This window comes from Epinephelus lanceolatus, chromosome 15, assembly GCF_041903045.1.
Source record: "Epinephelus lanceolatus isolate andai-2023 chromosome 15, ASM4190304v1, whole genome shotgun sequence".
Lineage (NCBI taxonomy): Eukaryota > Metazoa > Chordata > Actinopteri > Perciformes > Serranidae > Epinephelus > Epinephelus lanceolatus.
Window position 1 is genome coordinate 28,014,962 of NC_135748.1, and position 27,806 is coordinate 28,042,767.

A 27,806-nucleotide genomic window follows, 5' to 3' on the forward strand; every position below is an offset into this window, starting at 1 on the left:
TCTCTCCATGAGCTTCAAGAGGTAGTCACCTGAAATGGTTTTCCAACAGTCTTGAAGGAGTTCCCAGAGGTGTTTAGCACTTGTTGGCCCCTTTGCCTTCACTCTGCGGTCCAGCTCACCCCAAACCATCTCGATTGGGTTCAGGTCCGGTGACTGTGGAGGCCAGGTCATCTGCCGCAGCACTTCATCACTCTCCTTCTTGGTCAAATAGCCCTTACACAGCCTGGAGGTGTGTTTGGGGTCATTGTCCTGTTGAAAAATAAATGATCGTCCAACTAAATGCAAACCGGATGGGATGGCATGTCGCTGCAGGATGCTGTGGTAGCCATGCTGGTTCAGTGTGCCTTCAATTTTGAATAAATCCCCAACAGTGTCACCAGCAAAACACCCCCACACCATCACACCTCCTCCTCCATGCTTCACAGTGGGAACCAGGCATGTGGAATCCATCCGTTCACCTTTTCTGCGTCTCACAAAGACACGGCGGTTGGAACCAAAGATCTCAAATTTGGACTCATCAGACCAAAGCACAGATTTCCACTGGTCTAATGTCCATTCCTTGTGTTTCTTGGCCCAAACAAATCTCTTCTGCTTGTTGCCTCTCCTTAGCAGTGGTTTCCTAGCAGCTATTTGACCATGAAGGCCTGATTCGTGCAGTCTCCTCTTAACCGTTGTTCTAGAGATGGGTCTGCTGCTAGAACTCTGTGTGGCATTCATCTGGTCTCTGATCTGAGCTGCTGTTAACTTGAGATTTCTGAGGCTGGTGACTCGGATGAACTTATCCTCAGAAGCAGAGGTGACTCTTGGTCTTCCTTTCCTGGGTCGGTCCTCATGTGTGCCAGTTTCGTTGTAGCGCTTGATGGTTTTTGCGACTCCACTTGGGGACACATTTAAAGTTTTTGCAATTTTCCGGACTGACTGACCTTCATTTCTTAAAGTAATGATGGCCACTCGTTTTTCTTTAGTTAGCGGATTGGTTCTTGCCATAATATGAATTTTAACAGTTGTCCAATAGGGCTGTCGGCTGTGTATTAACCTGACTTCTGCACAACACAACTGATGGTCCCAACCCCATTGATAAAGCAAGAAATTCCACTAATTAACCCTGATAAGGCACACCTGTGAAGTGGAAACCATTTCAGGTGACTACCTCTTGAAGCTCATGGAGAGAATGCCAAGAGTGTGCAAAGCAGTAATCAGAGCAAAGGGTGGCTATTTTGAAGAAATTAGAATATAAAACATGTTTTCAGTTATTTCACCTTTTTTTGTTAAGTACATAACTCCACATGTGTTCATTCATAGTTTTGATGCCTTCAGTGAGAATCTACAATGTAAATAGTCATGAAAATAAAGAAAACGCATTGAATGAGAAGGTGTGTCCAAACTTTTGGCCTGTACTGTATATTTACATTAAATAAAATGTGCTATTTGTTCTTTTCACTTCACAGGACTGTGTCCTCTGACCCCATCGCCTGTTGAAGAAATAAAAAGCTCCATTCCTGCCAAACTGAAAACGAGGTCGACTGCTACCTGTAAGGGCCAATAAAAACAGGAGAGCTGCCACTGGAGCTCCTGATCCCTTCTGCTGAACACAGTCCAGTGACAAAGTCACAACAGGTGTGCTATAACCCTGCCTGATGGAAGCATTTTTATTGCTGGGGGTTCTCCAAACCTGCAAACCCTACTGGAGACAGTGACTAGGAGACAGGGGCAAGGGCCGAGGTCTGAGCTAAGGAAAAGTGGGCGTTGGCAGGGCAGAGGTCACTGGGGTCCAGAGTGTGACCTCTGAAAGGTCATAGTAAAGCCAGTGATGATGGATATCGATACAATGTGTGTGACCCTTGGGTACAGCTTACACCATGGGGGACAGTTAAATTTGGACATGATATTAGCAGGGCTGGGTACTGAACTTCCATACTTTTATGGCACAGACTGAATGGCTTTGACGCTCTTGAGTATCAAAAAATGCCCTGTCATTCAGTACCACATTTTGATACCTAGGGACTAAATCTCATCAGTGTCAGCTAGAGGTCGACCGATATGGATTTTTTATGGCCGATGCCGATAACGATGTTTTGCCCTCAGCCTCAGCCGATGATCGATATGTACTGCTGATTTTTTTTTTGAGCCGATATTTGGGGCCGATACTGTTTTTTCTCCCTCTATTTGCATGATAGAAATGTCACAATAATAACAATGAGGGGTACAAAAGTGTCAGTTTTAGAAAAAATAACAAAAAATTTATTGCCGGCTTTTTTCCTCAGGCCCCGAAAAAAAAAAAAAAAAAATTGGCCGAATGCTCCCTGGTATCAGCCGATGCCAAATATTGCCCGATATATCGGCCGGACGATAAATCAGTCGATATCGAGTGTCAGCGAGGAAGTATGCATATACCAAGGTCTAATAATGCTGATTGATGATTGGCTGTCTGACGTTACACATTATAGAGGCATACCCGTGTGTGTGTTGTACTTTGAGAGGCTTGACTACAGTGTGCGTCACACAGGTGTAAAAAATGTCTAAGAAGAGATCAAAAGTGTGGTGTATAACCCACAATGCCAATAGCATGCAATGCAATGCCACTGCCAAGACAAATTTGATGAAACACTTGAACTTGCAGGCAATAAATTTAAAAGCAGAAAAGTTGCTCTGTTTTCAACTGCAAAAAGAAGAAGAAGAAGAATGAACCGCAGCCACCTTCCTCTCAGTATTCAAGTCCACGTAACGTTAAAGAGAACTCTTTCCTCCACTGCAGTCTACTCCTCTGTGGTTGGGTGACCACGCAATTAGATTTCCAGCATCATCTCCGAGCCCCAAGGCCACTGTGGGTGAAACCAGGTAAAATTCTAACCTCAAAACCTCTTCAAAACTGCTTTCAGCAGATAAATGCCAAGGTGCTAAAGAATAACACTAAAGAGCTGAAACAGAAAACTTAATGAGAACCACTATGTGTTTTTTTTTTAATAAAAAAAATAAAGTTATAAAACTGTTTTGAGTGTGTAAAAACGCCAAGGAGTTGAAATATTAAGGAATGGCACCGTAATATGTGGCGTAATTTTCTTTTTGTTAAAACAGATTACCTAAAGTTGGGATGGAGAAAATATATTGTTCAGGAACCCATTTCCAGTCAAGGTATCTGTACCGGTATCCAGGGCTCTGTCTGACTTAGAATTACACAAGTCAAATCAGATTTGGATGTTCAATATGAATATTTGACTATTCATTCCTTTTATTCCATGTAGAGTTTAAATGATGTGCGGTGGGATGCTCAGGGTGACAGAAACATTCACAAAATATAGTAAACAAGCCATGTTAGCCCTCCAAGCTAATGCAAGCTAACTACGCTAACAACAGATTGGAAATGTGCAACAACATTTCCGATCTGACACTAAACATCAAACAAAAGCCAGAGACTGTATCATATTAAGTTGCTGTGAGCTGTAATCCATCACTTCTAAGCAGAAGGCAGAAAATAACGTTATCTTGGAGCCTGACGGGGCAATGCTTTTCTGCCTGCGTCTCATTCAGACTCTCCCTGGGTCTGGGTCTGCAGCTGCCTGTTACCGAAAGCAGTGTGAAAGTAAGGGGTGATCACTACGCAGCTAAATCTGGGGACTGAATGTCCCTAAAGAACACTGCACACTGACTGACAACAACAGACAAACAAGAAAAAACACTGCTCTACTTTAAGAATCTAAATTGACTGAGGGGTCTCTGACTGTTGGTTTGAATCTACGACTTTCAGGAGGCAGGCCTGCCAGTATCAAAAATACCCAGCCCTAGATATTCGCAATAGAGATGGTAGGTAGTAGAGACAGTGAGCAAGAGTGTGAGTTATTTACATGTACATGAATTTGTACTTTGGTGTGTGCCTCTGTTATAAGCCTGAGACAGCATGATAATCTCTGTTTACCAAACATTACTGTGAGACCGATGGAGGCCAGGTTCCAAGGACACGGCTCCACAGCTAACAGCGGACTACCAGTCAGGAGACGTGACTCCAGTATGCAGAGCTCAGAGTGTGTTTAATAAACACAACAAATTGCCAGGGATAAAAACAAAGTGAGAGGAAGGACATGATTAGTGAAGTCTGATGAAGAACACTTCCAGAAGCTCTCTGAAAATAGTCTTTCAGGGAGATGTTTTTGGTTCAGCGGGGTGGCCAACCAGACTGTACCACGATGCTACCCTCCTTTCCCATAACTCTTTGCCAGTCAGTCACACCTCATCGCACATTTGCTTCATGACTGTTTTCCACATCTCTGCTAAAATTCAGGATGCTGCCCTGCTTGCTGTCCTGTACATGACTCAGTCGCTCCACTTACTGAAAGTTTTGCAGATGTCGGACACGGCCTTGAAGACGCGGTCAGAGAAGTTGACCTTGACCTTCATGTGCTTCATGTTGGGCAGCTGGAGGCGCAGGAGCTTGTGCTGCGGCGTGAAGAGCAGCCTGGCGTCGGCTTGGATGCCGTACTTGTCCAACGTCCAGTGAGTTTTCAACAGCCATGTCTTCTTCTTCTCCCACCACAAAGCGTGGTCTGACCAGTCCTTCTTCACATCTATGGAGAGGAAGAAAAGAGAAAATTAGATGAGTTTTCTGAACTGCAAAGACGAGCAAAAGAGTTGTATTTTTAAGTGCACAGCTGTGTTAGTTTTATCCATTGACAGCAAGGTGAAGATATTATTGGCAAGAGGAAAGTGTAACTAGAGCGCTCAGTCTGTATCCATCACACTGTACCGACCTCAGCTCACCAAATATGTCCCTCCAGGGCAGAAGGTCACATTTGGGGTGAAGGGATGGTGGAGGGGCACAGAAAAGGTTTGCACTGGGGGCGGTGAAGTCAAAGTGAGAGGGAGGAGACGACTGAGTGTGTGAAAGACGTGGCTGTTTGTGTGACACTGTGGGGATATCAGGTTCATACCTCCCTCTTTGTTCAAAAGTCACACTGTGATCCCTGTAAAGTAGACACAAGCCACCCAAAACCCCATATAGCTCCCAGGCTTTCGCTCCGCGGGGGCTCAGAAACAATGGGGACGGACCTGCGGCCTCACGGTGTGTGTGTCTGACTTCAAGGGGAAGGTGAAAACCACAGGGATTTTAGGGAACTCAAAGCAGCTGTTTCTGCAGATCACCTTGCTCTGGGTTCTGGAGGAGCAGCGCTGTGATGGGCTGAAATGTCTGAGCTGCCAATGAAAGCAGAAAGGTAGAATGGAAAAGGCAGCAGCTCCCACACTTTGCTTCCATTTCTTATCTATGTGCAGTATCACCTCAATAGGATACATTCATAAAACAGCTAACCATCTTTAGCAAGTCAAAATAAATCACCAAGCAGCTAGCTCATGGACTTGCTTTGTCTTCACTCAGCTCACTTAACATGACTTAAAAATATCCACCCACTGTTTATATACCCCACACTGTGCATTATGTTCCTTTTTGTTCTGCTGTAATGGCCTTAGCAGTCGATGATAGCTGAGAAGGAGAGAATAGGCCTATAGTTAGTTGTAGCCTATTATACTTTCAGATGTCCCCCCTGAGCAGTGATGTCATTACTCCGGCATTAGTCCAGGAAGGCACTTCCCAAAGCGGTGTCTCATTTCCTCCACCCACACACCTCTTCATTGCTTCTCCAGCCTATCCTCAGTCTCGCTCTGGGTCTGTCTCTCATTCCGCTCAGAGTCACCGCGTCCAAGCACAGACGTCAGTTTGCTCAGTCATACTTTAATCAAAGCAGTCGATCTGAACTGTTTCAACTCATATAGCCGGAGTTTTTAAAGGCACGCACCCTGATTTAATATAAAAGCTTGCCATCTTGTTACATGGTGTTTGGACATGCACCAATTACCTCACTTGCCCCCCACAGTCGTTTTGTTTTTATTTTCTTATCGTTGCTTGAATGAGAGACGCTACGATTCATACACTGCACTGTAACTTTTATCATTCAAATATTTTTATTGATTTTTACTGCACCGCAACTTTTAATTTTCTAATGCATCGTTTTTAAACGTCCTTTTATATTGTGTTTCTTTTGCACCTTGTGCTTTTGATGTTTTATGTAAAGCACTTTGAATTGCCTTGTAGCTGAAATAAACCTTGCCTTATAAACTTCAAGTGTCTGCTCTGTACAGCAGTATCAGTAGAGTCGCAGCACAAAGTAGCAGAAATCAGATTTCACTTATCACGTGATGAGAAGAGGGGGAGTTCACCAACAAGATGATGGTGGAAGATTTGATGTCAAAGCAAAAAGCAAAAGCGCCTTTTTGGCAATATTTGAAACTGATCCGCAGACAGCTGATGCCAAAAATGGCCGTCTAATTTTGTAGATGCACTTTTGATGGGCAATAGCAATAGTGCTGATCTCACGGACAAACGCATCACATTTCCTGCAACTATTTCATGATAAAAGTCACCTCGTACTTTGCCAGTGACTTTACTGTGAGGAAAAACTCTGTTTGCATTAGCAGTAACGTAATGCAGCGCTCTACCGACATCGAGCATCATTGATGAATATCTTTCCTGTAAAATGTCCTGTGTAATTATTTACACCAGTGTTGTCTTTTTTAATTAACAGTGGAACATTTCTGGCTGCTTGGTGTTGCAGTGATAGCATTGTCACAGTCACAGTTTGCATGTTCTCCCCGTGTCAGTGTGGGTTTTCTCAGGGTGCTCCAGCTTCCTCCCACAGTCCAAAGACATGCAGGTTAATTGGTGACTCTAAATTGTCCGTAGGTGTGAATGTGAGTGTGAATGGTGGTCTGTCTCTATGTGTCAGCCCTGTGATAGTTTGGCGACCTGTCCAGGGTGTACCCTGCCTCTCGCCCAATGTCAGCTGAGATAGGCTCCAGCCTCCTACGACCCCTTCCAGGATAAGCAGTCACAGAAAATGAATGAATAGATGGAAAATTTCCTCACCGTAGCATCCCTGATCGTGGTCAGAGCTCAAATATGCTTATACGCAAAAGTAGTCAGCTACGTAACAAAATTATATACATACTGAGTATTTTTTTATGTATATAATATAGCATATCACAATATTAAAGAGTTTCGGCAAGGTGTTCTTTCAATATTTCAACTCTTAAGAGAGTACTTCACCATGTCTAATGATAGGAATTACATTTTTTACTTTGGCACTTGACTGTAGGGCCGCAACTAATGATTCATGAATTAATTGTTTAGTGTCTACAAAATAGAATAAATTGGAGAAAATACTGAAATACACTCATCATCACAACTCAAGATGACATTCTCAAATAATTTATTTAATCATTTATCTGACCAGAGGCTTAGACTTTTCCTTTAGGTTCAGAAATCACTGTTTAGTGCAAATGAATGCTGAAGACTGCTGTAGTTACAACAGGCAAGAGCTGCATTTGACCCTCATTAAGAGAGACTACTCCGCTCTGTATTCAAGGCCGGTAGCACATTATATAAATGTAGCATCCACACATTACATCTACTTATTACATGAGGAAGGACACAGCTACTAATGGAAAAACTGGAGCCATAATGGACTCCAATTACTTTCTGATGCACGGCGAGCAAACAGCAGTCAGGAGAACACGACTCAGACTTCACATCAGTATGTGGTTTAGATTTTTCACCATCATAATTCAGCACTCTGACTGCTGCCCACTGCTTATTCTCATTTTGAAAGGAGTGTGGTAACAATGTTAAAAGACGGGGAACGATCTTGAATGTTGCCCTACACTGACCTCCTCCATCTGTCAAACAGCTTGGTGCCATGGCAACCTAAACCTTGAGTGGCCCTCTGTTTTCACATGCTGCCATTGTTTTCCCTGACCTTAACTTCACATAGGGGCATCCATATGCATTGTTGACACTCTCCTGCTGATCCCGTATAAAAGCTGAGTGAATGGGATTAGCGGCTGCTTAGAACCAGGAAACAAGACTGCTGTGATGTGAGTAAAGCAAACTGGGATGAGGAAGAGATTACACTGGTGATTAAAATGGGGAGGAAGGTTTCAGAGGAAGAGTGGCCACCAGCATCTCAATGCATTTGTCATTGTGAAGGCCTGGGACTGTGAAGGGTTGTTTGTCAAGCTGTTGGATTTTATACTGTTTACTGCAGGGATAAACACTTGAGAGAAAACATTCCACGCTTTCTTCCTGAGACCCTGTGTGAGTTACTCTGGCAGCACGGGGGTCTAGCTGTCATCGCTCCCTTCTGACGCCTCAGCTGTGCAGGACACATCTTCATTGCTGACCATCAGAGAAACTGTTCCCTTAAGTGCACTGCAGCTATTAAAGGCTGAAATAATGAGAGGGGAGTACGGAGAGGAAAATTGAAAATAGACCTGAATGTATTTTCATAACTCTGCTCACAGTTTTTCCTCTTACAAACTTGTAATTTCTGGTGTCTGGGAGCAATGCAGCACAGCTAGCATTAACATTTGGCGCTCAGGTCTTCGCCACAAACCACGTTCTATAGAAACGTCCTCGTGCTCAGCATGCATGACCACCATACAGTCTGGGGCGAGGCATGAATGCTGGTCTCGGCTGGTCCCAGTAACCCTCAGCATGCTCTCAATGGCCCCTGCTGCACTGTTTCCTCGTCACCGCCCACTGCCAAAACCTTAATGGACATAGCCTTTCCTTCTGCTTGCTTGTGTCGTTACGCAGTGGTTCGATGTGTTGTGATTGGACGAGGCTGGCTCGTGTAGGCGTCCACTGGGTTCTTTCAGCAACAAGGTGGTAACTCAATCCACACAGAGGAAGGGAGAGAGGGCCAATGGCATCTTCAAGCTAAAAATACAGCCTGCCAAGCCTGATGTAATGCAGCAGTCAGAGAAGCGGGGGCCTAAGTAATTGGGTGCATTAAATGTGGACCCACAGCTCCTCAATAGGGTGATGTGTGTGCATGTATGTGTATGTGTGTACGCACAAGGAGGGCTTGAAGACAAGGGGAGGGGAAACAGAATGGGAAAACCATGTTTTATGACCTCTGCAGGATGTGAAAGATGATACAGAGATTGTGCGTGTGCTGGTTTGGGGATTTGTGGAAGGGGTGGTGCTCTTATCCATCCATTAACCACATTAGCCTGGTGTGTTTGTGCGCGTGTGTGCGCTTTAACAAGCTAAATTAATCTATAAATTCTGTCAAACTGAGTTCTTTTCATTCACCGCCATCACCACCACCGCAGCTCTCGAACAAGACCACTTCCTCTGCTTTGTGCACCAGACACCACAGCGAGAAATACTGCCTTAGAAAGACATGGTTTCATACGGAATATTCTTCAAAGCAATTAAGAAAAAAAAAGCAAAGAGCACACGGTGATGTTGTATTGCATGGTCGGCACAGAGTCCCCAGTTTGCAAGGCTTTAATTGGAATACAGGAAACTGAATTGTCCCTCCTTCCCATCACTCCTCTTGGCTCGCCCCATCCCTCCCCTCCCACTTAGAGTATCTGCAGTGTTTACATTAGGAGGCAGCAATGTTTATGGAGGCCTGTCTGTGAGGGGAGGGGACGGGATGACGGAGGAGAAGATGAGAAAGAAGGAACAGGGGAAAGGGCATGAAAAGGAGAGATGAGGAGGATGAGCAGAGGACAAGGGAGGAGCTCTGAGTGTGGACACAGTAATACGAGACAGAGAGAGCAAGCGTGAGGAAGAGGAGAGTCGAAACACTTAATATGTAAAGTGCAACTCCAACTTTATCACATTAAATTGAAAAACTGCCTTTATGACGAAGACAGACAGAAGTATGAATCGACTTGTTGCTCACACACTTTCCATACACTCAGATTCAGTAGCTGATGACACCCTCAGCAGACTGAATTATATGTTTGAAGTTCTGTAAACACTACTTGGTTATTTTTCCATCAAAGAGCTATTTCTGAATTACTGTTTTGGATGTTATTTTGCCAGCTGGCATGTTTCCATCTGCTGCTGTACAACATTATATTTGATTTTGGCAGCTCTGTATAAGACATGTCAATAAAATCAGAACATATAGAAGTGGAATTAAGCAGAATTAAGTACAACACACACTGACTCATGAGTTGATTTTTAGTTGAAACACTAATAATAAATGCTGAATGAGCAAAATATATTTAATCATTGTTGAGATATGACACTGGGCTTTTTGGGCTCAGGGTTCCCTTAGCTTAAGACACGCTTGATTACGAATCTTTCACACTATTTCAGTGCAACTTGGATTAAAATTCAAGACCAAATCTACAATAAGCAAAGCTGAAAAAAAATAAATAAATAAATAAAAAAAAAAAACAAACCATGAATTGACAGTTTTTCAAAGGTAATTACTGTGACATAAAAACATGACTTTCTGGGTCTCATAGCAGGAAACAAAGCTGGTAAATACCTGTCGTTTGTTGGCGAGTTTTCTTGGCGATTTTGTGTTTCTCACTCTACAAGAGGGATTCCACTGCCTTGTTTCCCATAATGTCGAATTTGGTAAAACTGTATTAAGTACACCAAGCCTTGTATACATACAAAATCTTGGTTAAATGGTCAATTTTCATTGAGTCTGCACTTCCCCATATCGTCCAGGATACAGTGGCAGCTAGCTAGCAGACAGTGGATCCTGTGCACTGAGCATCACGGCCAGAAACTGAAAAGTATCATACCATTATCCTGATCTGTGTGAGAGACATACAGTAAATTATCTAAAAAAAATATAGATGTTACCAATTATCTCAAGATTTTACAATAAAAAGTACCAAAAAATCCCCTATGTTCTGACACTGCCCAACATATTGGCAAAATATTTTCCAGTAACTATCAGACGTCCTGGATCCTGATCCACTGACCGCTCTCTTTGGTATTAAAGGTTCTGATCTTGTGTCAACCAGCTCCCATCATAACATGATGTTATTTGTAACTGTACTAGCATGTACACTGATATCATTAAATTGGAAGCAAACACAGGCCCTTGCCCATTCTGCCCTCGTGGAGGATGTGATGCACCACTTACATTTGGAAAAGATTAAACTCTCCTTAAGGGGGTGTGAAAACAAAGTCTACCAGATCTAAGCAAGATGCAATTAGTTCTTTCCCTAACCATCCTTGTTTAAATGACACCTGACATCTTTCCTAATTCTCCAAATTCCTACCTCCCATGTCTTAGCATTTTTAAGACATGAAAGATTGATTGATGACAATTTGATACCATTTAAGGCCTAATTTTTAGGTTAATGAATTCAACACATTTTAAGGCTTTTTAAGGATCTGTGGGAACCCTGGTGTTAGAAAGCATTAGCTCCCTTCTGGTACATGTGCACTCTATGACTCCTATTCACTATGCATTTGGCCTCAACAAACAAAGCAGTGACAGTCAGCTGATGCCTGAAGCAAAATATCCAGGCTCATCTCTAGCATCACTGATGGAGGTGATTTAAGAGTGGAAACACTTAAAGGTCAGGAGTGTTTTTCTGCGTTTGCACAACACGCCTGAAAATGTTTTTCATAAGCTGTCAATGCCTAGCTGTTATTCATCAACGATAACCACGGCCACGCTGTGCACGGCTTTGTCATTTTCAGCCATCAGCTGATAAAAACATTACAAGCTGGGTGAGGCTGGTCATGCCGTTTCCTTGGCGACTCCTGGCTGACGCCACGGGGGCAGTGGTGTGAGGCGACGACTTGTTTTCATACACAACAAAGACGCAGTGCTGCAGGTTTGCCAGTGTTATTCACTCCCTCTGCCACACACACATGCAGCTTATCCACCTCTACAACATGAAAGCCCTTCTCCTTCTAAATATATACCACGTCTGAGACAGGGTGAAGGTTGATATTGACAAGCAAAGATACAGGAAGCAACTGCTCTGCACTATCCTTAAATTAGATCCACTGTAAATGACCTTTTGGCACTTAAATGCTTGAGCAGTCTGGTAGATAGCATCAACATCAGATACACGACATGTATACAAGTTTGATAGGGACAGGTGATGACAATATCTGAGTGGCAGACATGAGATAGAGTCACGTGGGATTACGGTGGAGGATTATCACCATACGTCAGAGAGAGAAGTGACAGCACGAGAGAAGACAAACTTGTTTCTAGACTTGTGACAAATGATCAACAGATAAACTAAACCAAGAAGTCATTCTTGCAATACATCTGTTCCATCTGAAAGAGTGTATTAATGGCAACACATAATTTTCCTGATGCCGTAAAAGGAGAAATCATTTACTAATATTTTGACTTCAGCTGCGTCCTCCAGGGATTCACTAACCAATACCATTAAATCTCAAGCACTTTTCATCGACGACCTGAGTTGAATGAGTTTAGCCGAGCTTATTTCAGTCCGCTATTATTCAACAGCTCAGCTCCCTGCCAATAGTCAATCAGGCCATTTATCACGTGCATTAAATATGCAAAACACGGACGAACCCTTTCAAGCTGTCAAACTTTACCTGACAAAGCATTTGGACAAAGGGACACTTAGTGCTGCCATTAAAGCTTTTTAGGCTGCAGAAGTAGGAAACAAAAGGTTCACTGAGGTTGTGCTTTCTGCACAACCTCAGTGTGACTGATACACAGCTCACGTAAAAGACAGATCCTTTAAAGGTCATGGCTGGCCTAAAAGGAGTCCGGGGACATAGTGGCAGGTATTGATTCAAGAGTGTTTTACTGCCACTACTGCTTCAGCATGTAGACACACACACTCAGTCCAAATCTATAGATGACTTCTATTTCTGAGAGAGCAAGAGACTGTCTGATTTGACAACACATAAATACATAAATCCAAAACATGCTCTATCTATAGCCTGAAGAATACAGGATGACCTAGGAAGATCAGTAGAAGCCCTAGGGATGTCAGTTTTGGTTATTTTGTAACTAACTTATTTAGTAACTAACTAACCACTTAATCTTTGAGAAAGAAAAAGGCCTTTACTTTTAGTCAGGCACTTCATTGTCATATACCCATTTTCCACAAAAAAAGCATGTGTATGTTGGTTTTAAATGTGGCAACAGTCGTTAAAAATAGGCGATAGACTCATTTCCTATTGTCAGTAGACTAGAGCTGTGTACACAGCTCTGCAGTAGATGAGTATGCCTTTGTTTTTGTCTTTACTGGTGTGTCACGTTCGACGTCACAGACAGGATGGAAAACCGCTTGGTAAACAGTAAACAAGAATGGAGGACAGTTAAAATGTTACGGAGGTGCTTAGTCTCTCTTTTAACTCGCTGCCAACTAAATTTGGATCAATGTTCGAGTGCCGCTTGGGTGGAAATGGACGGTGTGTTGTGGCAGCCCATCACTGCATCCCACCAGTAAAGGGGCTAAAATTTGTTGTCCACCTGGGTGTGAATGAAAGAATACATGTGACTACTGCAGAGTCATTTGCTCCGGGTGTGAATGCCGACTGTCACCTTTCTATTAAACACTAAAGCCAGATGTTAGTCAGTGTTAGTGGGTTTTCACTGCAGTAGGAAAGGGGCTTTAGTGTGAGCCTTAGCACTGCATTTCAAAGCGCTATCCATTTAGAGGTGGTGACATTTTAATGTTTAGTGATGTAAACGTCTTGCCCTCTATTTTAGTTTTTGTTGGCTTTGTTGACAAACAGCTAGCCAGCTACCCATGTTGACATGCATAAACACCATGCCCACCCTCTGGACATCACTGGTTAGCTAACGTTAGCCTTGACCACTCACAAATTTGCGAATCTTAGGATAGTGAAGGAATGGCCTCTTATTAGCTTACCCTAACATTATAACCCCAACCAAAACCACTCCTCTTGCCTAAACCTAACAAATCCAACCAACAAAGGCAACAAGTACTAGCCAATCATAAAGAGCATAGGGCGAATCATTCCCTCGGTATCCTAGGATCTGCAAATTTGCTGACTGTTAAGCACTTCGCCCTACCTGGCTTGGGTGGGAGCTAGTTAGTGGCGCCACTCATTTGGAGATTACTGGTGGTAACGCCGTTCCGATGGCAGGACAGCATTGCTTCAGAAACATGGTGGCCACCCTTTGGTCTCCCACCAACTAGCCCCAGTAAGTAAGCAGCTTATATTTTTTGCCGCAACCCCCTTTAGCATTATTAGCAATGTTAGCACCCCTCATGGGGCTGACACTGCTAATTATGCTAACATTGATAACACAGATAACAATGCTAAAGGGGGTTTGCGATTGAAAATTCAGCTGCTTCCTCACTGGGGTGATGTGGGGGAAGACCAGAGACTGGGTTCCACTGCCACGGCATGGCGTTACTAGCAGTAAACACTGGTAGCTTGCTCCACTGACCTGGTTGGTGTGCAGTGCAGTAAACTCAGTGTGGCAAAGTTAACCTATAGACCTACATGCGTAATCGGTCAAAAATATTGTCGGCAGTCAACCGATTAATGGTTAACTGTTGACATTTCTAAGCCCTGCTTAGCACTTGTAACACTCAGGCTCTTCATCTGAGGTTGGGCCATACCAAAGCTTTGGGGCATCATGGTTCAGGTCTTTGTTCACCTGGCAGCTCCAGAGAATAAAAATCTGCTGTGCTAGAACCGAGGTCTACAGGTGAAGTGGTGAAAGCAGAACCAGACCCTGCACCCAGTAAAAGACAATAAGCGAAAAGTCTGAAATCTTAACAGGAAATCTGGGACTATCCAGCCTGTTAGAGTAAGAAAAGAGCACAACAGCCCTGGCTTTGATGCATTAGGAGAGGCCAGGAGGGCTATTAGAGGAAACCTCCTTAGAGACGCATAGTTTGTATCCATTTGTGTCATAATACAAACACAGCAAAACAGTGGGGGTACTCCCCCTCCGTCCTGACACAGCTTTATACAATTAAGTGTTCAGGGACCCGGTGGAATAATGATATTACAAAGAAACTCTGGGACTAAGATCAATGGAGCAGACAGGCAATATTCATCTGTCCTTCTATCCATGTATGCATCCTGCCTGCCAGACGTCCCCTCAGGACTGTGATAAGCCGTCCCGCTGATGCCTCTGAGAGCTGAAAAGGAAGCTCAGTTGCTCCCCAGTTTCTGGCTATATTTCTCTAGAAACCCTGAGGAGAACGTGCAGGGTGAAATGACACTTCTTGACTGACTGCGAAACACAACTGCTTCCAGGTTTATTAATTAGACAATCTACAGCAGCACTGAAACAATTAGCTGATCTATCAATTAATAAATAAGCACAATAATCTGATAATCAATGCGCAAGTACAACTACGACAACTTGATTACAGCTATTGAATTGTGAAAGTTTTCGGCTTTTACTATTTATTCTTATTATGAATTGTATATTTAGTGTTTTGTTTGGCTGTTGTTCAGACAAAATAGCGTAAGTTTTCATGACTTATGGCAACAATTTTTCATTTTGAGACATTTTTCAGACAAATTCAAATGTGGAGCAAATGATAAAATGAAATAAAAGTGAAGCAGTAAGCATATACTTTAAGCATGACAGAGCTGCAATGAAACCATTTGAGCAATTTATGCTCTGTCACAACCGCCTAATAAAGCCTCATCCCTTGGTTATGAAAACGAACAACTCTCCGTCTGCTTTGCTCTGTAAAAGAAAGAGACAGACTGGGAGGCGGGACACGTTTAAAAGAATGAAATCTGGTCAGAGAACCCAGACAAAAACTCCATATCAGTTTACTCCAGTGACACACAGGTGCGTGGCGTTACAACAACAATGTGCCGCTGTAACATTTCCTTCCGATGGACCCTCTGCACTGCCTGACACTACAGGAAGGTGAGAGGGACAAAAAACAACAGGCTTCAGATTCCCCAGAGGAGTCATGAAAGTTTATTCCACTGCATTTTTAAGATGCCAAACACAACTAATTAGATCGTCCTGAACAAGCAAAGCAGTCCTTCCATGACAGAATGAACTGGAAAGGAAAATTTGATATATTTCAAATCTGGCAAATTGATCATGCAGTGCTTTTCGAATATATAAAGTGTGCACGACTTCCAAATACCCTACTACCCTGTTGTGAATGATGCATCGTGATATTAGCAGCTGATACTGTCCCCACATGACCCTTCACTGAGGGGCTCCATCAAAACTAACAGCTGTCAAAGTTTATTTCAGTCTTAACAGAAGCTTTTCCTCATACTGTATGTAAGTTAGGATAGCATGGCTATCACGGCTGATATCTTTCCCTGACACCATCTCCTTTAAATTCTCTATCATAGCACTAAAGCATCAGTCAATGACTCCTCATAAGGTGGTAACTTGTGACATTGTGACTGACTTTTCAATCCACTGCCTGTTCTGCCGAGCAGAATACCGACAGGAAGAAATATAGTATTTTTTTATATATTCCAATATCTGAATGTTCTTAAGACTTAAAGGTTAATTGCTCTTTGAATGGATGTTCTTACAATGGTTTAAAAATGACAAAAATATCGTTTATCGCAATTATTTTGGGGACAGTATATCGTAGTTTAACACCCATTAGTCAAGGCCAAGTGTTTACTCTTGCGACTAACAGACAAGCTTAGCCGGGAACACCAAAGCCTCCATAATCCGGCCGGTGTGCTGCCAGGGATGGTCGGCCTGGGAGCCGGGCAGTTTGTTGGTGGATTTACGAAGTGGAAGATGAAATTGTTGGAAACTACAAACGACGGACTTTGCTGCTCACTGCCAGGAGTTTCCAAGCTAACAACTATCAGGACTGTGCCTCTTCTTTATTTTCATGCAAGTAGACAGGAATGGGGAGAAAAAACAGTTGTTTATTCTGGCATAATGTTGCCTAAAATGTTGATGTATTCCTACAGGAACAAACAGGCATGTAAACCTAACAGGCAATATTGAGGTCAGCAAAATAATCAAGGACATATATTGTAGGATAAGTCGATAACGTCAGTGTTGTGACAGGCCTTGAAATAATTTACGTCTTTCAAAAATGTTTTAGTTTGTGTGGGCTGCTAAAATATATAAGAAACAATTAGTATGTAAATATATAGGCTCAGGGTCTATGTGTGAGCACAAGTCCGAGAGCAGAGCAGCACAATCACTGTAGCATCTTGCTAGTGAAACAGGAAAGCTCTGGCCTGGGCAGGACCGCTACTTAGGCTAACTACTTCCTGTCAGAGAGATTAGAAAGCTGGACAATCGCACAGGCTGCCAGGCCGTTTCTCACCTCATAATGCCAGACATTTAGGATGGCTCCACAGTCGCAATCAATGAGTCTCATTACACACAGCGATATATCTGAAGCGTGTGTCAGGGTAAGCTGATACGAGGAGAGGGAAAGTGGTTATAGCCATCTATCAAAGAATCTTCCACTGCCCTGGTGTGCAGTATCAAATATAAAGAGATGTTCGCAACTCTCAAGACAGATATAACTACAGTATCTAAGCTTCTTATCTCATGCTCTGCAGGGAATGAAGACCTATCTTTCACCCTTGGCACAGCAGAATCATATCCTTCAGAAAATGCCATAAACGCTGAGAGGGCAGGAAGGTGGGAATTAAGGAAGGCACAAGGGAGAAGGCGCATAAAAAAAGCCCAGAGGAAGTTCAGCATCCTGTGTTAAATCGCGTCTGTTTCCTAATGAAACCTGCACTCCATTGTCGAACCAAAGCCATCTCCCTCTGGTCACCACAACCTGCAGCACACAGCATTTTGGCATCGCGAGAAGGACACAGAACTCACATAGCTGACAAAGTACAGCATTATCTAGAAAACCAAAGCTGATCGGAGGAAACGCTTAAATCACGGAAGTCAATTCTATTAAAGAAAAAAAATTATGCTTGCTTTGAAATACATTTCCTACAGGATTTGCTCTGACAAAACCGAAGTGAATGTGGGATGATGACATTCGCTGATTCCCTTGCGAAGCGAATATGTAGGTCATCGCAAATACAAAACACACATTTTCTCTGACATGCAGGGAAAGTTCTCTGCGGCCGGCTGGTGGTAAGGCAGCCAAAAAACTGCAGGCCCCTCACTGGAAACAACCACATGAACTATCAGAGTCACACCAGACCAATTAGTTTGCTCAAGTTCTATTTATGGAACACTGAACAGTCAGCGTACATGAACCTGGTTCAGAAACCCTGAGAAATGAACAATGTGTACTTCCATGTGTTCTACTGATTATTAAGCCTTGCTACGTGGCTGGAAGAGAGGATGGTGTCAAACATTTAGAAGAGGAGGGAGTGAGAGAAGGGGGTGAAAACAGAGAAAGAAAAAAGAGGGAGTTGAGAGAGAGAAGCGGGTGGGGGGGTGGTGGTGGATGAAGCGGGCAGCAGAGAATCCAGCGATGACGGCAGTGACCAGAGAACAACATGCCAAACCCTGGAAGTCATTTCCTGCTTCATCGAAGACTTTTATGGAATTCTAGCAGCGTGGCTAACGTCACAACGAGAAGGCAGAGACGGGGGGAGAAAGCTCAGGCCCTTCTCCCTCCATAAGAGACATTACGACGTACGTGAGATGACGATTCTGAAGAAGACTGAAGTTGACTGTTGAAACATGTCAAGGTAAAGCAACATCTCCTAATCTCATTGTCTGGAAAAAGAAAAACCTCTATACTACTTTAAGTTATTAAAATCTATCCAGTGTGTATGTTTGACAACTGAATAGCTCTGCAATTCATTAAGAAAACAACTGCTGCATCTGAGCTGCTCTGTAATGTTTTTCCCCACAATATGAAGTACAAAATAACAAACCCTCTCTTTAATCTTTTTGTCCTTGTCACTGTCCCAAGGGAATTTCTCTGTCGATCCAGTGTTTGTTGCTTTGATGCAGCCTTTGTTAGTCCCCCTGAATGAGCTGTAAACTGAGTGCTTATTTTGTCACCTGTACATCTTTTGCACGGATTAGGCCACATTAATAAACTACGATTATTGGCTTTTTGCTTGCAGGATTTTGCTGAACTTGCAGTGGCATAGTCCCTCAGCCCAGGGTAAACACCGTGCACCAGAGATGACAGCAACACGGTGAAGTGTCTCACAATGAGTGCTCAAAACTTAGATAAACAACATAAACAGTCTCAAACTGCGTTTTGATGTCGTTTATGGTGTGTGGTGTTTTATGGCAGGCAGGGTGCAGAATGGAGATGAGAAGGAGAGTTGGAGGGGTAATGACGGCTGCAATCATTGAGTCAATGTGCCTGAATCCTTCGATAGCAGAACCACGTGTATGACAGTTGATGTAAAACAAAGGATCAGATCGGGCTCTATATGGCTCAATATAGCCGATCCCAATCAGTTAGCCCTGATTGGCTATGATTATGATCTTAAAGCTCAGTATCAGGACTTCTCTAATAGCTACGTTTTTAGCCGAGCGTCCACACTACTTCAGTGTCTAAAATGCTTTACTTTGAAAACTCCAGGGTTGTGTTTTAGTCTGGACTATTTAAAATGATGACACAGACACCCATGTCGCTCCCTGATTGGGTCGTATCACTGAATCAGTTACAATGTGTCAAGCGAAAACATTTTAGCTAGGTCGACATTACTTTTGTGAATTTGTCCCTCTTGTGTGGGTACTCCTTGCCCATTGAAGAGAGAGGAGGAGCGCACACCAGGGTTGGAGAGGTGCTGACCATTGACGAAAATATACAAATTTGAAAAAAGATGTCAGGCGCACACTCTAAGACTCGATGCAAAAAAACTCCTTGCCCATTGCAATAACTTCCATGGCGATGGATGATGCTCCAGGTACTGCTCAAATATGTTGCCATATTTGCTTTGCAGTGACTCCCAATGTGTTTTCATGTTAATTTCCTGTAACAGTTCCATCATGTTGGCCCAAGCAGAGCAAGCTCTCTAGGACGGAGATTATTTTTGATGCTGCTAAAATGCTTGTGTGTATGGAGATCGTTTTCCTTTTTAAAAAGCTGTTTTGAAATAAAACTTATTAGTGTGGCTGTGGCTTAAAAAGCTGGCCTTTTCACCTTTAGCATGTACAAAACAGCAGTGTATTTGTGTGAAACATTGAAGGTTTAAGCACTTACTGTAAGCCACAGTTCACCAGACCTAAATGCAATGTAACTTGGGAACAATCCGTTCAAATCCAATAAAACTCCCGCCGGCTAATGTTGTTTGTGCAATATTTGTTTTCCCTTCTAAATGGCAATATTGGCTTTTAGAGAGGAGAGCACCACATTTGGATAACATCAACAGAGTCAGAGAAAGCAGCAGTGATGGTAAGCAAGGAGGGATGAAAGGGATTACAGGAGTGGCGGACCAGGGGGTGGTGAATCAGCTGGCTTTAAATACTGCTCTCCTGGAGGGCTGCAGGGGGGAAATGGAGGCTGCGTTCACTACTGTGATCAATAGCTAAGTGCCTTCCTGGCATTTGTCTATTTAATCCATTATCGAAGGCCATTTGAGCCTGCGATGTGGACGAAAGACCTGCAGCTCACAGAAGAGTTGAAAGATAGATGCAGGATACATGTGGGTGCGACACACCCACCTGCCCACACAACCCTGCTCACGTGCGGAAACACATGCACAAATACTACTAATGAGAACACTGCGTAGAAGACGGCTGACGTAACATTTCCACCCAAACACATGCTTCTTCTGAAAACAGCTACAAATGCAGCAACAAATGTTTAATAGAGAAAAAATCCAGAGCACCGTCATCCTCACAGAAAGCAATTACTGAATCACAAGAGGTCCTTCATTTTGGAGTGTCAGAGACGTGGAGACAGGAAGAGAGGGGGGAAGGACAGAGAGAGATTTGTCATTGCACCAAGATGTCCTTTCAATGTGAGACAGACGCACTGCCTGCCAAAACTCTGTGGTATCTACGTGTCCTTTCTCACAGCAGCATGTATATGTGCATGTACGTTTGCACATGTACAAAGTCTATAACCATGAGATCCAAGCAATCAGCAAATACAACGGTGGGTATGTGATAGCACTTAAGAGGTGTTCAGTGAGGACTGTGCAGCACTGTCACCAGCTGCCCCTTTTACACTGCCTGTTGAAGGTGGGAAGGACGCGCCGGTATTCCGTCCTACTGTTCTGTATGACAGGCACAATCACAGACAGGGGGGACAAATGTTTTCTTGTCTTCAAGCCAGCAGTGGAGGTAGTGACAGCGCTAAATCGACGTCCGTGGAAAAGAGACAGCCAGCAAGGACGGGTGTGATGTTTTGTTATGTGTGCGACCCACTGCCAGGAGATTTAAAAAGCAGCAAGTAGCAGTTAGCATGTAACTCAAAGAGGAAGAAAAGCAACCAAAATGTCCACAAACTCGGAAGGAGCTCCTTACCCTTCGCAAAAAGGATAAAATCAGCCACCATATAACAGGGACAGTAAATTATTTTAATTGCCATGTTATTGTTTTGAAAGCTCTGCCCAACGTGTGTGTGATATTTCAAGCTAGCTGCCCACGCTGTTGGGCTACACGTCACACCCATCACGTCTCTTTTGTTACTGAAATGCCAGCATGCTATGTAAGATCTAATGCTGGTGTCGTTCGGTGACGAGTCTTCATTACGGCCCTATTGTGGGACCTCTGTGTAAAATAGGGCCAGTGAAAGATGAGAGGTATTAAGACAGGTTACATACATACACACGAAAAAGATCTGGGGTCTCATTTATAAAACAATGCTAAGGATCCATATTATAAATGTGTGTATGGACAAAAGCCAAAAACAGCATGCGACATTCGACAGTTTCTACTGTCTACAGTTTCTGAACATTTTTCTCACAAAAAGGACTAGAACAGTTTGCTTACCATTTTCTTTAATCTCTAAACGTAACTCATATTGACATATACAGATTGTTTCCTCTTGCATCATATTGTACACTAACACATCAATACACATCGTTGTGTTGGTTTTTAAAAGAAGATCTCTCCTCAAAAATCAGGTTTAAGATGTTATTTCTTTGGACAAATCTAAATCAAGTTCCAATACTCATTAAAAAAATATTCAATTTCTGGACTACTGAAATCACATTTTCATTGCGTGTTCCAGACAGAAAATATTGTGTGTCGTGTGAATAACGTTCAGTTTCCTGCAATGTGTGGCCATGTGGAAAACTCATGTGGTCGGCGGGTTAATGATTACAATGGAAAACAACCTGTTGACTCAGGGTACGAGGGAGATGGCGGTCAAATGAAATGTCCCCACACTCACTCAGAGGCACAAACACACTCTGAAACACTCACAGAGCAGTTTAATGTCAGTTCTGCTCCTTTTAAGAGGGACTGTTACATATCTAAGCGTACTACAGTAAGCTAAACTGCAGTCATGGTGGTAGGAATACAATAATGTGGAGGGGATTTGAATATGTTGAGGAACAGTAACCAAGGCTGGAATTACAGTCCTGTTTTTGTTTGATAAGATAGTGGAACAACCACGCACATCCATGACGTTCTGTTATTTTTTTGGTGCAAGAGCAACCAACAACCATCCATGGTCAACAAATCACAACTACTGTCAACTGCAGACGTCAAGATCTCCGACCACTGGAGGACAAGTCATTAGCAAAACAGCTACATCCTTAAGACAAGGAAAACAGGAATAAGGAATGATGAAAACAAAAACAACCAACTCCCATGAAACCATGATGGCTGAAAACATGTCAGCTTGATTTAACTTTAATACGACCAATACAATTTCAAACACATGACGCAAGATTCTCTAGTGCAAAGTTACCACACTGTTCTGCATTATTCATCCAACTTTTATGACACATACACACTGAAAGACTTTTCCCACTACCCCTCAGAGAAGGTGTCACATCAAGAAAGGTCATACCCTTCAACCAGGCCTTAACAAAAAGTGCAAACACAACTCAAACAATGGATAAGGCCAAGCCTTGACTGGAGCTGGACCAATGAATTCACGTCGTCCCACACGCGGCAGCAACACTGCACTCGCCTAGTGTAGATGCTGCTCAGCACCAGCACAGACAACCACAAAGAACAAAGACCTCAATTATGTGGAGCTCTAACAGGAGAGCTAAAAACGGGACCATGGGCAGGGAATAAAACCTTGGAGCGCTGCAGGAATGCTGAGCGTTCAAGCGCCATCAACACACAACGCACTGTCACTCCCAAATCGCACTGCCGCCACCACTGAACTTCTCCCCAGCCTGCGTGAAGCAGGGCAGTGTTCAAGTGGCTGGAACAGAGGACTCTTATGCTTACTTGCACCCAAAACTTGTCAAGTGCGTAACTGCAGTTGCAGAACAGTGCGTGATACAGAGGGGGGGAGGGAAGCTGTGTATGGTTTCTTTATACCTTGAGTTACTGACCCATATACACTGCAGGGTAACAAAGAGGAATATTAACCCCTGAGAGGCGAGTCCACCAGCCTGAAAGAGGAGTTTGAGCTGGTGTCATGCATCAAATGTCAAAAACGGCGAAATTTCCCAACTCATTTAATAGTCTCCAAAGACAATAATATAGCTTGTTCACAAACTCCGCTTTCATACATTTTCTCCCAGGGTTTCTGGCAGAAAACATTCTTTTGAGTTCCCAGCTTTGACTAATTTAGAGAATGTGTGTTCTTAACTTTGGCCAGTATTGTGAAACATTTATACGTTTGCATAGAAGAGCGGTGCTTACTTAGTGGAATCTCACTTCACAGAAAAGAAGGGGGTATTTATTGCCAAACAAATGTGAACAGATAACACAAACCCACCATTGACACACAGACATTCAGCTTTGGCAGGATGGTACAGGGTCAGAGGTCAAAGGAAAGGGCTGTCATTACTGCCAACAATCTCCACCCCATTGCAAATGGAATGCAATGGAATCTGCAGACTCTCATTTGACTGCTGTTATTTCTGTCATGTGTAAAAATTAGTCCATTAAGACTAAGATCAAGCCTGTTTATTACACTTTATATAAGCTGCTTGCATGCGTACCTAGTTTCTCCACCAGTTTGAGCATGACTCCGCCAATGTGGATCTCCCCAGTTACCCTCAGCGACACGTCCCTGTGGAGGTCAGTGACATGCATCTTCAGTTCCCACGTCCCGTCGGCGTAACAGCCATCGGGCATCCGGATCCCGTCCAGCGCCATCCTGCCAAACAGAGCCACAGTCAGGAGGGGAGAAGGTCCGGCTAATATTCTGTCACACTGGAGTATAAAGAAACTCTTTGACCCTCTGGAAAGGAAAATATGGTGCAAAGGCAATGCATGCAAGGTCTTGAGAATGAGTTGTACCCTGTCCCTGTTAGATATCAGACTCTAGACTGATATTTCTGTGCGTGTGCACTTAGGAGAGGTTTAATTAACTTAAGAGATATACTTGAGTTCTGTTCTTGAGCACTTAAGTACTTTAACCTCTAAACATATGCTTCTACTCCAGGAGAACTACACATATACTACATTCTAAGATTTTACATTCAAAATATGTGACTAGTTCACATATCGATACACTGGTATACAAGAGAACTGGACTGGGCACCACCTTGATGTGTCATGCCATTAAAATAGGATTTATACATGAATGCATCAATACTTTCCAGCACTTTGATGGGGTCTAAGGGTGGAAACTACGACAACAGAAAATGTGTCAACCATTAGATTTTGTCATACCATTAACCTTTACTATACTGGTTGCTCCAGCCATATGACACATCAAAATAAGTTGACTATTCAGCATTTACAGCAACTGTGTGGAGGAGTTTTCCAAAGTAATAGTAAACCCTGATGTTGTCATGGTGATGTCATCAGGGTTAAAGTCAACTTGGACTGGGACTACAGATTTATAGTCAAAAGCCTGCCTAACACACACACACACACACTGGAGGTGTGGAGTTAAAACAATGAGAGCATTTACTGAGCACAGTAAAAACAAATTGTAGGCACAAATTGTACATTTTGCATCAAAGTGATCAAGTTTCTCCATTTGAAGGGGATACAAAACACTAGGTTTGGTAAAAACAGACACTTTCAACTGATAACTTTCTCCATACACAGTTCTTCCAGTTGACACTCTATTGATATGTTTATATATATCAACGCTATAAAACTACATATACCACAATATAAGATTTAATTGTTATTTCTTGCTCCTAACACAGGGTGTCTACAGGTATCAGATACTTATATATGATGTATTTAAGACCTTTCAAGATAATTTTTGCCAAGTTTAAGACTGATTTGGGAGCAAATCATCTTTTTCTAATTCAAGCATTGCAGGTAAGTAAAAAAGAAAATAATATACACGTAGACCCATCCCATCTGAACTGAACAGTGGCTCAAAAACTGAGGTCTGAACTGAATTGTAGCTCAATAACCAAGGTCTGAACTGAACTGTGGGTCAAAAACTGAAATCTGAACTGAACCATGGCTCAAAAACTGAGGTCTGAACTGAACCATGGCTCAAAGACTGAGGTCTGAACTGAACCATGGCTCAAAAACCAAGGTCTGAACTGAACTGTGGCTCAAAAAAACGAGGTCTGAACGGATCCATGGCTCAAAGACTGAGGTCTGAACTGAACCCTGGCTCAAAGACTGAGGTCTGAACTGAACTGTGGCTCAAAAACCAAGGTCTGAACTGAACTGTGGCTCAAAAAAACAAGCTCTGAACGGATCCATGGCTCAAAGACTGAGGTCCAAACTGAACCCTGGCTCAAAGACTGAGGTCTGAACTGAACCATGGCTCAAAAACCAAGGTCTGAACTGAACTGTGGCTCAAAAAAAACGAGGTCTGAACTGATCCATGGCTCAAAGACTGAGGTCTGAACCGATCCATGGCTCAAAAGTCGAGATCTGAACTGAATCGTAGCTCAAAAAAAGAGGTCTAAACTGAGCTATGGCTTGAAAAGCAAGGTCGGAACTGAACCCTGGCTCAAAAACAGAGGTCTGAACTAAAATCTAGGCTCTAAAACAGATATCTGAATCTAGACTCAAAAACCAAGGTCTGAACTGAACCCTGGGTTTGGTGAATCCTTGCACCCCTAAAAACAGACAGTGTTAGGTTCAGTGGCAGGTTTAGAGACCTGTAACATCAGAAATGTGGACTTTTGTGCTGAAGAGCTTGACTCATTGACAAAAATAAATCAAAAGATGGCCAAACTATATCAGATAAAATGTTATTAATTGAGACTATTTAATGACTTTTACAGCCAAGTATTTATGAGACTGAATTTGGGATATTTTAAAAATTAAAGACCCGCAGACACCCTGTTAAGAGGTTCATCCTTTATTTATTACTGTCAATACTTATATATTTAGCTACTGATTCAGTAAAGCGTTGGAAGCACATCTTGTGCTGATAATGGAGTATTTTTCCATTCTAGTATTGGCACTTTTATTTAAGTTAAGTAGGAGGCACCTCTTCCAACATTGCTGTATGGTTACAGAAACACTACAGATGAGTTATTTTATCTCACTAATGAACATCTGACCCGGAGGGATGATTAAGAAAAGGGATGAAGGTGAATAAACTCATCATCACGGTGACTCTCCTCATGCTCTCTGCTGGGAACAAGACGCGCCCTGTTGTGTGAAGTCACTGCCAAAAAGTTACATTGTAGCCTATCTGTCATCCTGGGATGTGAGCCTGTCCGGTACACAGTGGCCTGGCGATACAAGCAGCCGTCTGGTCAATACACACGGCCGAACAAAGGCTGCAGGCCGGCGGCTACAAGTTCAACAAGCACCTCTGGTAGCTATTATCACCGGGAAAGTGCCGGTTCACCTGTTAAAAATAACGGTAAAGGCTGTGTTACAAATAGGCGGAGGAGTTAATTATGTAAGCAGAGTCCGTACAAGAAGCTCCCGGCTACATGCACACTCACCCAGGCCGTCAGTAAAGGCGTAAGTTCAGTTTTAAAGTGTCTCCAAACGCAAATAACCAACTTAAATTAGTAAAACAGTTGTTATTTAAGTTATTTAAAGCATAAACTGGACAACAGAGAGCAACGTTTCCATATTTCCCAGCGGCGCACGAGCAAAGCTTTGAGGACGAACATTTAAATCTACTCACCTTCACAAAGACGAAATAAACCCCACTAAAACAGTCGACTACACGGTGCAGAGCAACTTCCCCCTCTTTAAATCATGTATGAAGAGTTTTTCAGACAATAAAAGCAGAAAGAAATCCCTGAAGAAGTCGCAGAAGAAGTGAAGTATCCCAAACAGTTTTCCAGCAGGCTTCGGCTTAATGGAGTCCAGCCGTCCCTCTCTTTCTCCCTCCCTCTTTCCAGCAGCGGATAACGTCACTGCTCCAGTCCCACTTTTCCTTTCAGACTGGGAGCTGTGCTGGTCGCCCACTGGCCCCCCGTCACCTCACACACTCACACACACACACACAGTCAGGGGGTTGGAGAGGGGATTGGGGGTTACTTCTCCCTTTCTGACCTTTATTTGGTCACCACTTGGTAAAAATACAAGTCATGCTTTTTTATTATCATTATTTGACCTCTAAATACCTCTCTAAATAGGGGAGACCGGGTTGGTTGGCACGCAGCTATTTTCTGGTCCTTTTAAGGTCATAGAAACAAAAATATTAAATAGAAATGTTAAGGATCCAAAAGAACAAATTCTATCAAATGAGTAGCCCCATTTCCACTAAACACTTTCAGTATGGTACCTTTGGAACCAACAGTACCCTTCAGACATGGTACCTAGACCCTAGCGTTTCCACTGCAGTACCCTTAAATGTCGGCGGGGTTGTTGTCACTCACAGCTCCGTCCAGTCTGCGCCTCATTTATTCAAGTATCGTCTACAGAACGAGGTTACATGCCGACAGTTTCAGAACAAAATAAAACAGGCTGCAGTAGCTATGTTTCCATCCAAAAGTGATTCGAATCATTGGGAAATGCGCATTAAATGAAATACGAATCCTGTGTGTTTCCATTAAATGTACAGACTTTGGTGAAAACCACGAAGTCGCGTGAGTTTTCCGCAGAACCGGAAACAAAACAAGTCTCGCATTC

The 27,806-nt window shown here is 43.0% G+C and overlaps 1 protein-coding gene across 4 annotated transcripts in view; it reads right to left on the reverse strand.

The window, feature by feature from the left end:
• fermt2 (FERM domain containing kindlin 2) overlaps nucleotides 1-27,094 on the reverse strand; it is a 62,471-nt gene extending 35,377 nt beyond the window's left edge. Inside the window, exons 1-3 of one of the 4 annotated variants that reach the window (XM_033642514.2) lie at nucleotides 26,854-27,094; nucleotides 23,780-23,937; nucleotides 4,326-4,559 (exon numbers count right to left, since the gene is read on the reverse strand). In XM_033642514.2, coding sequence (XP_033498405.1) covers nucleotides 4,326-4,559; nucleotides 23,780-23,936 — 391 coding nt within the window. In that variant the 5' untranslated portion in view covers nucleotide 23,937; nucleotides 26,854-27,094. The remainder of the gene's footprint in view (nucleotides 1-4,325; nucleotides 4,560-23,779; nucleotides 23,938-26,853) is intronic. The other 3 variants (XM_033642517.2, XM_033642516.2, XM_033642518.2) reach the window with 3 other exon arrangements.
• Between the last annotated feature and the right edge of the window lie 712 nt (nucleotides 27,095-27,806).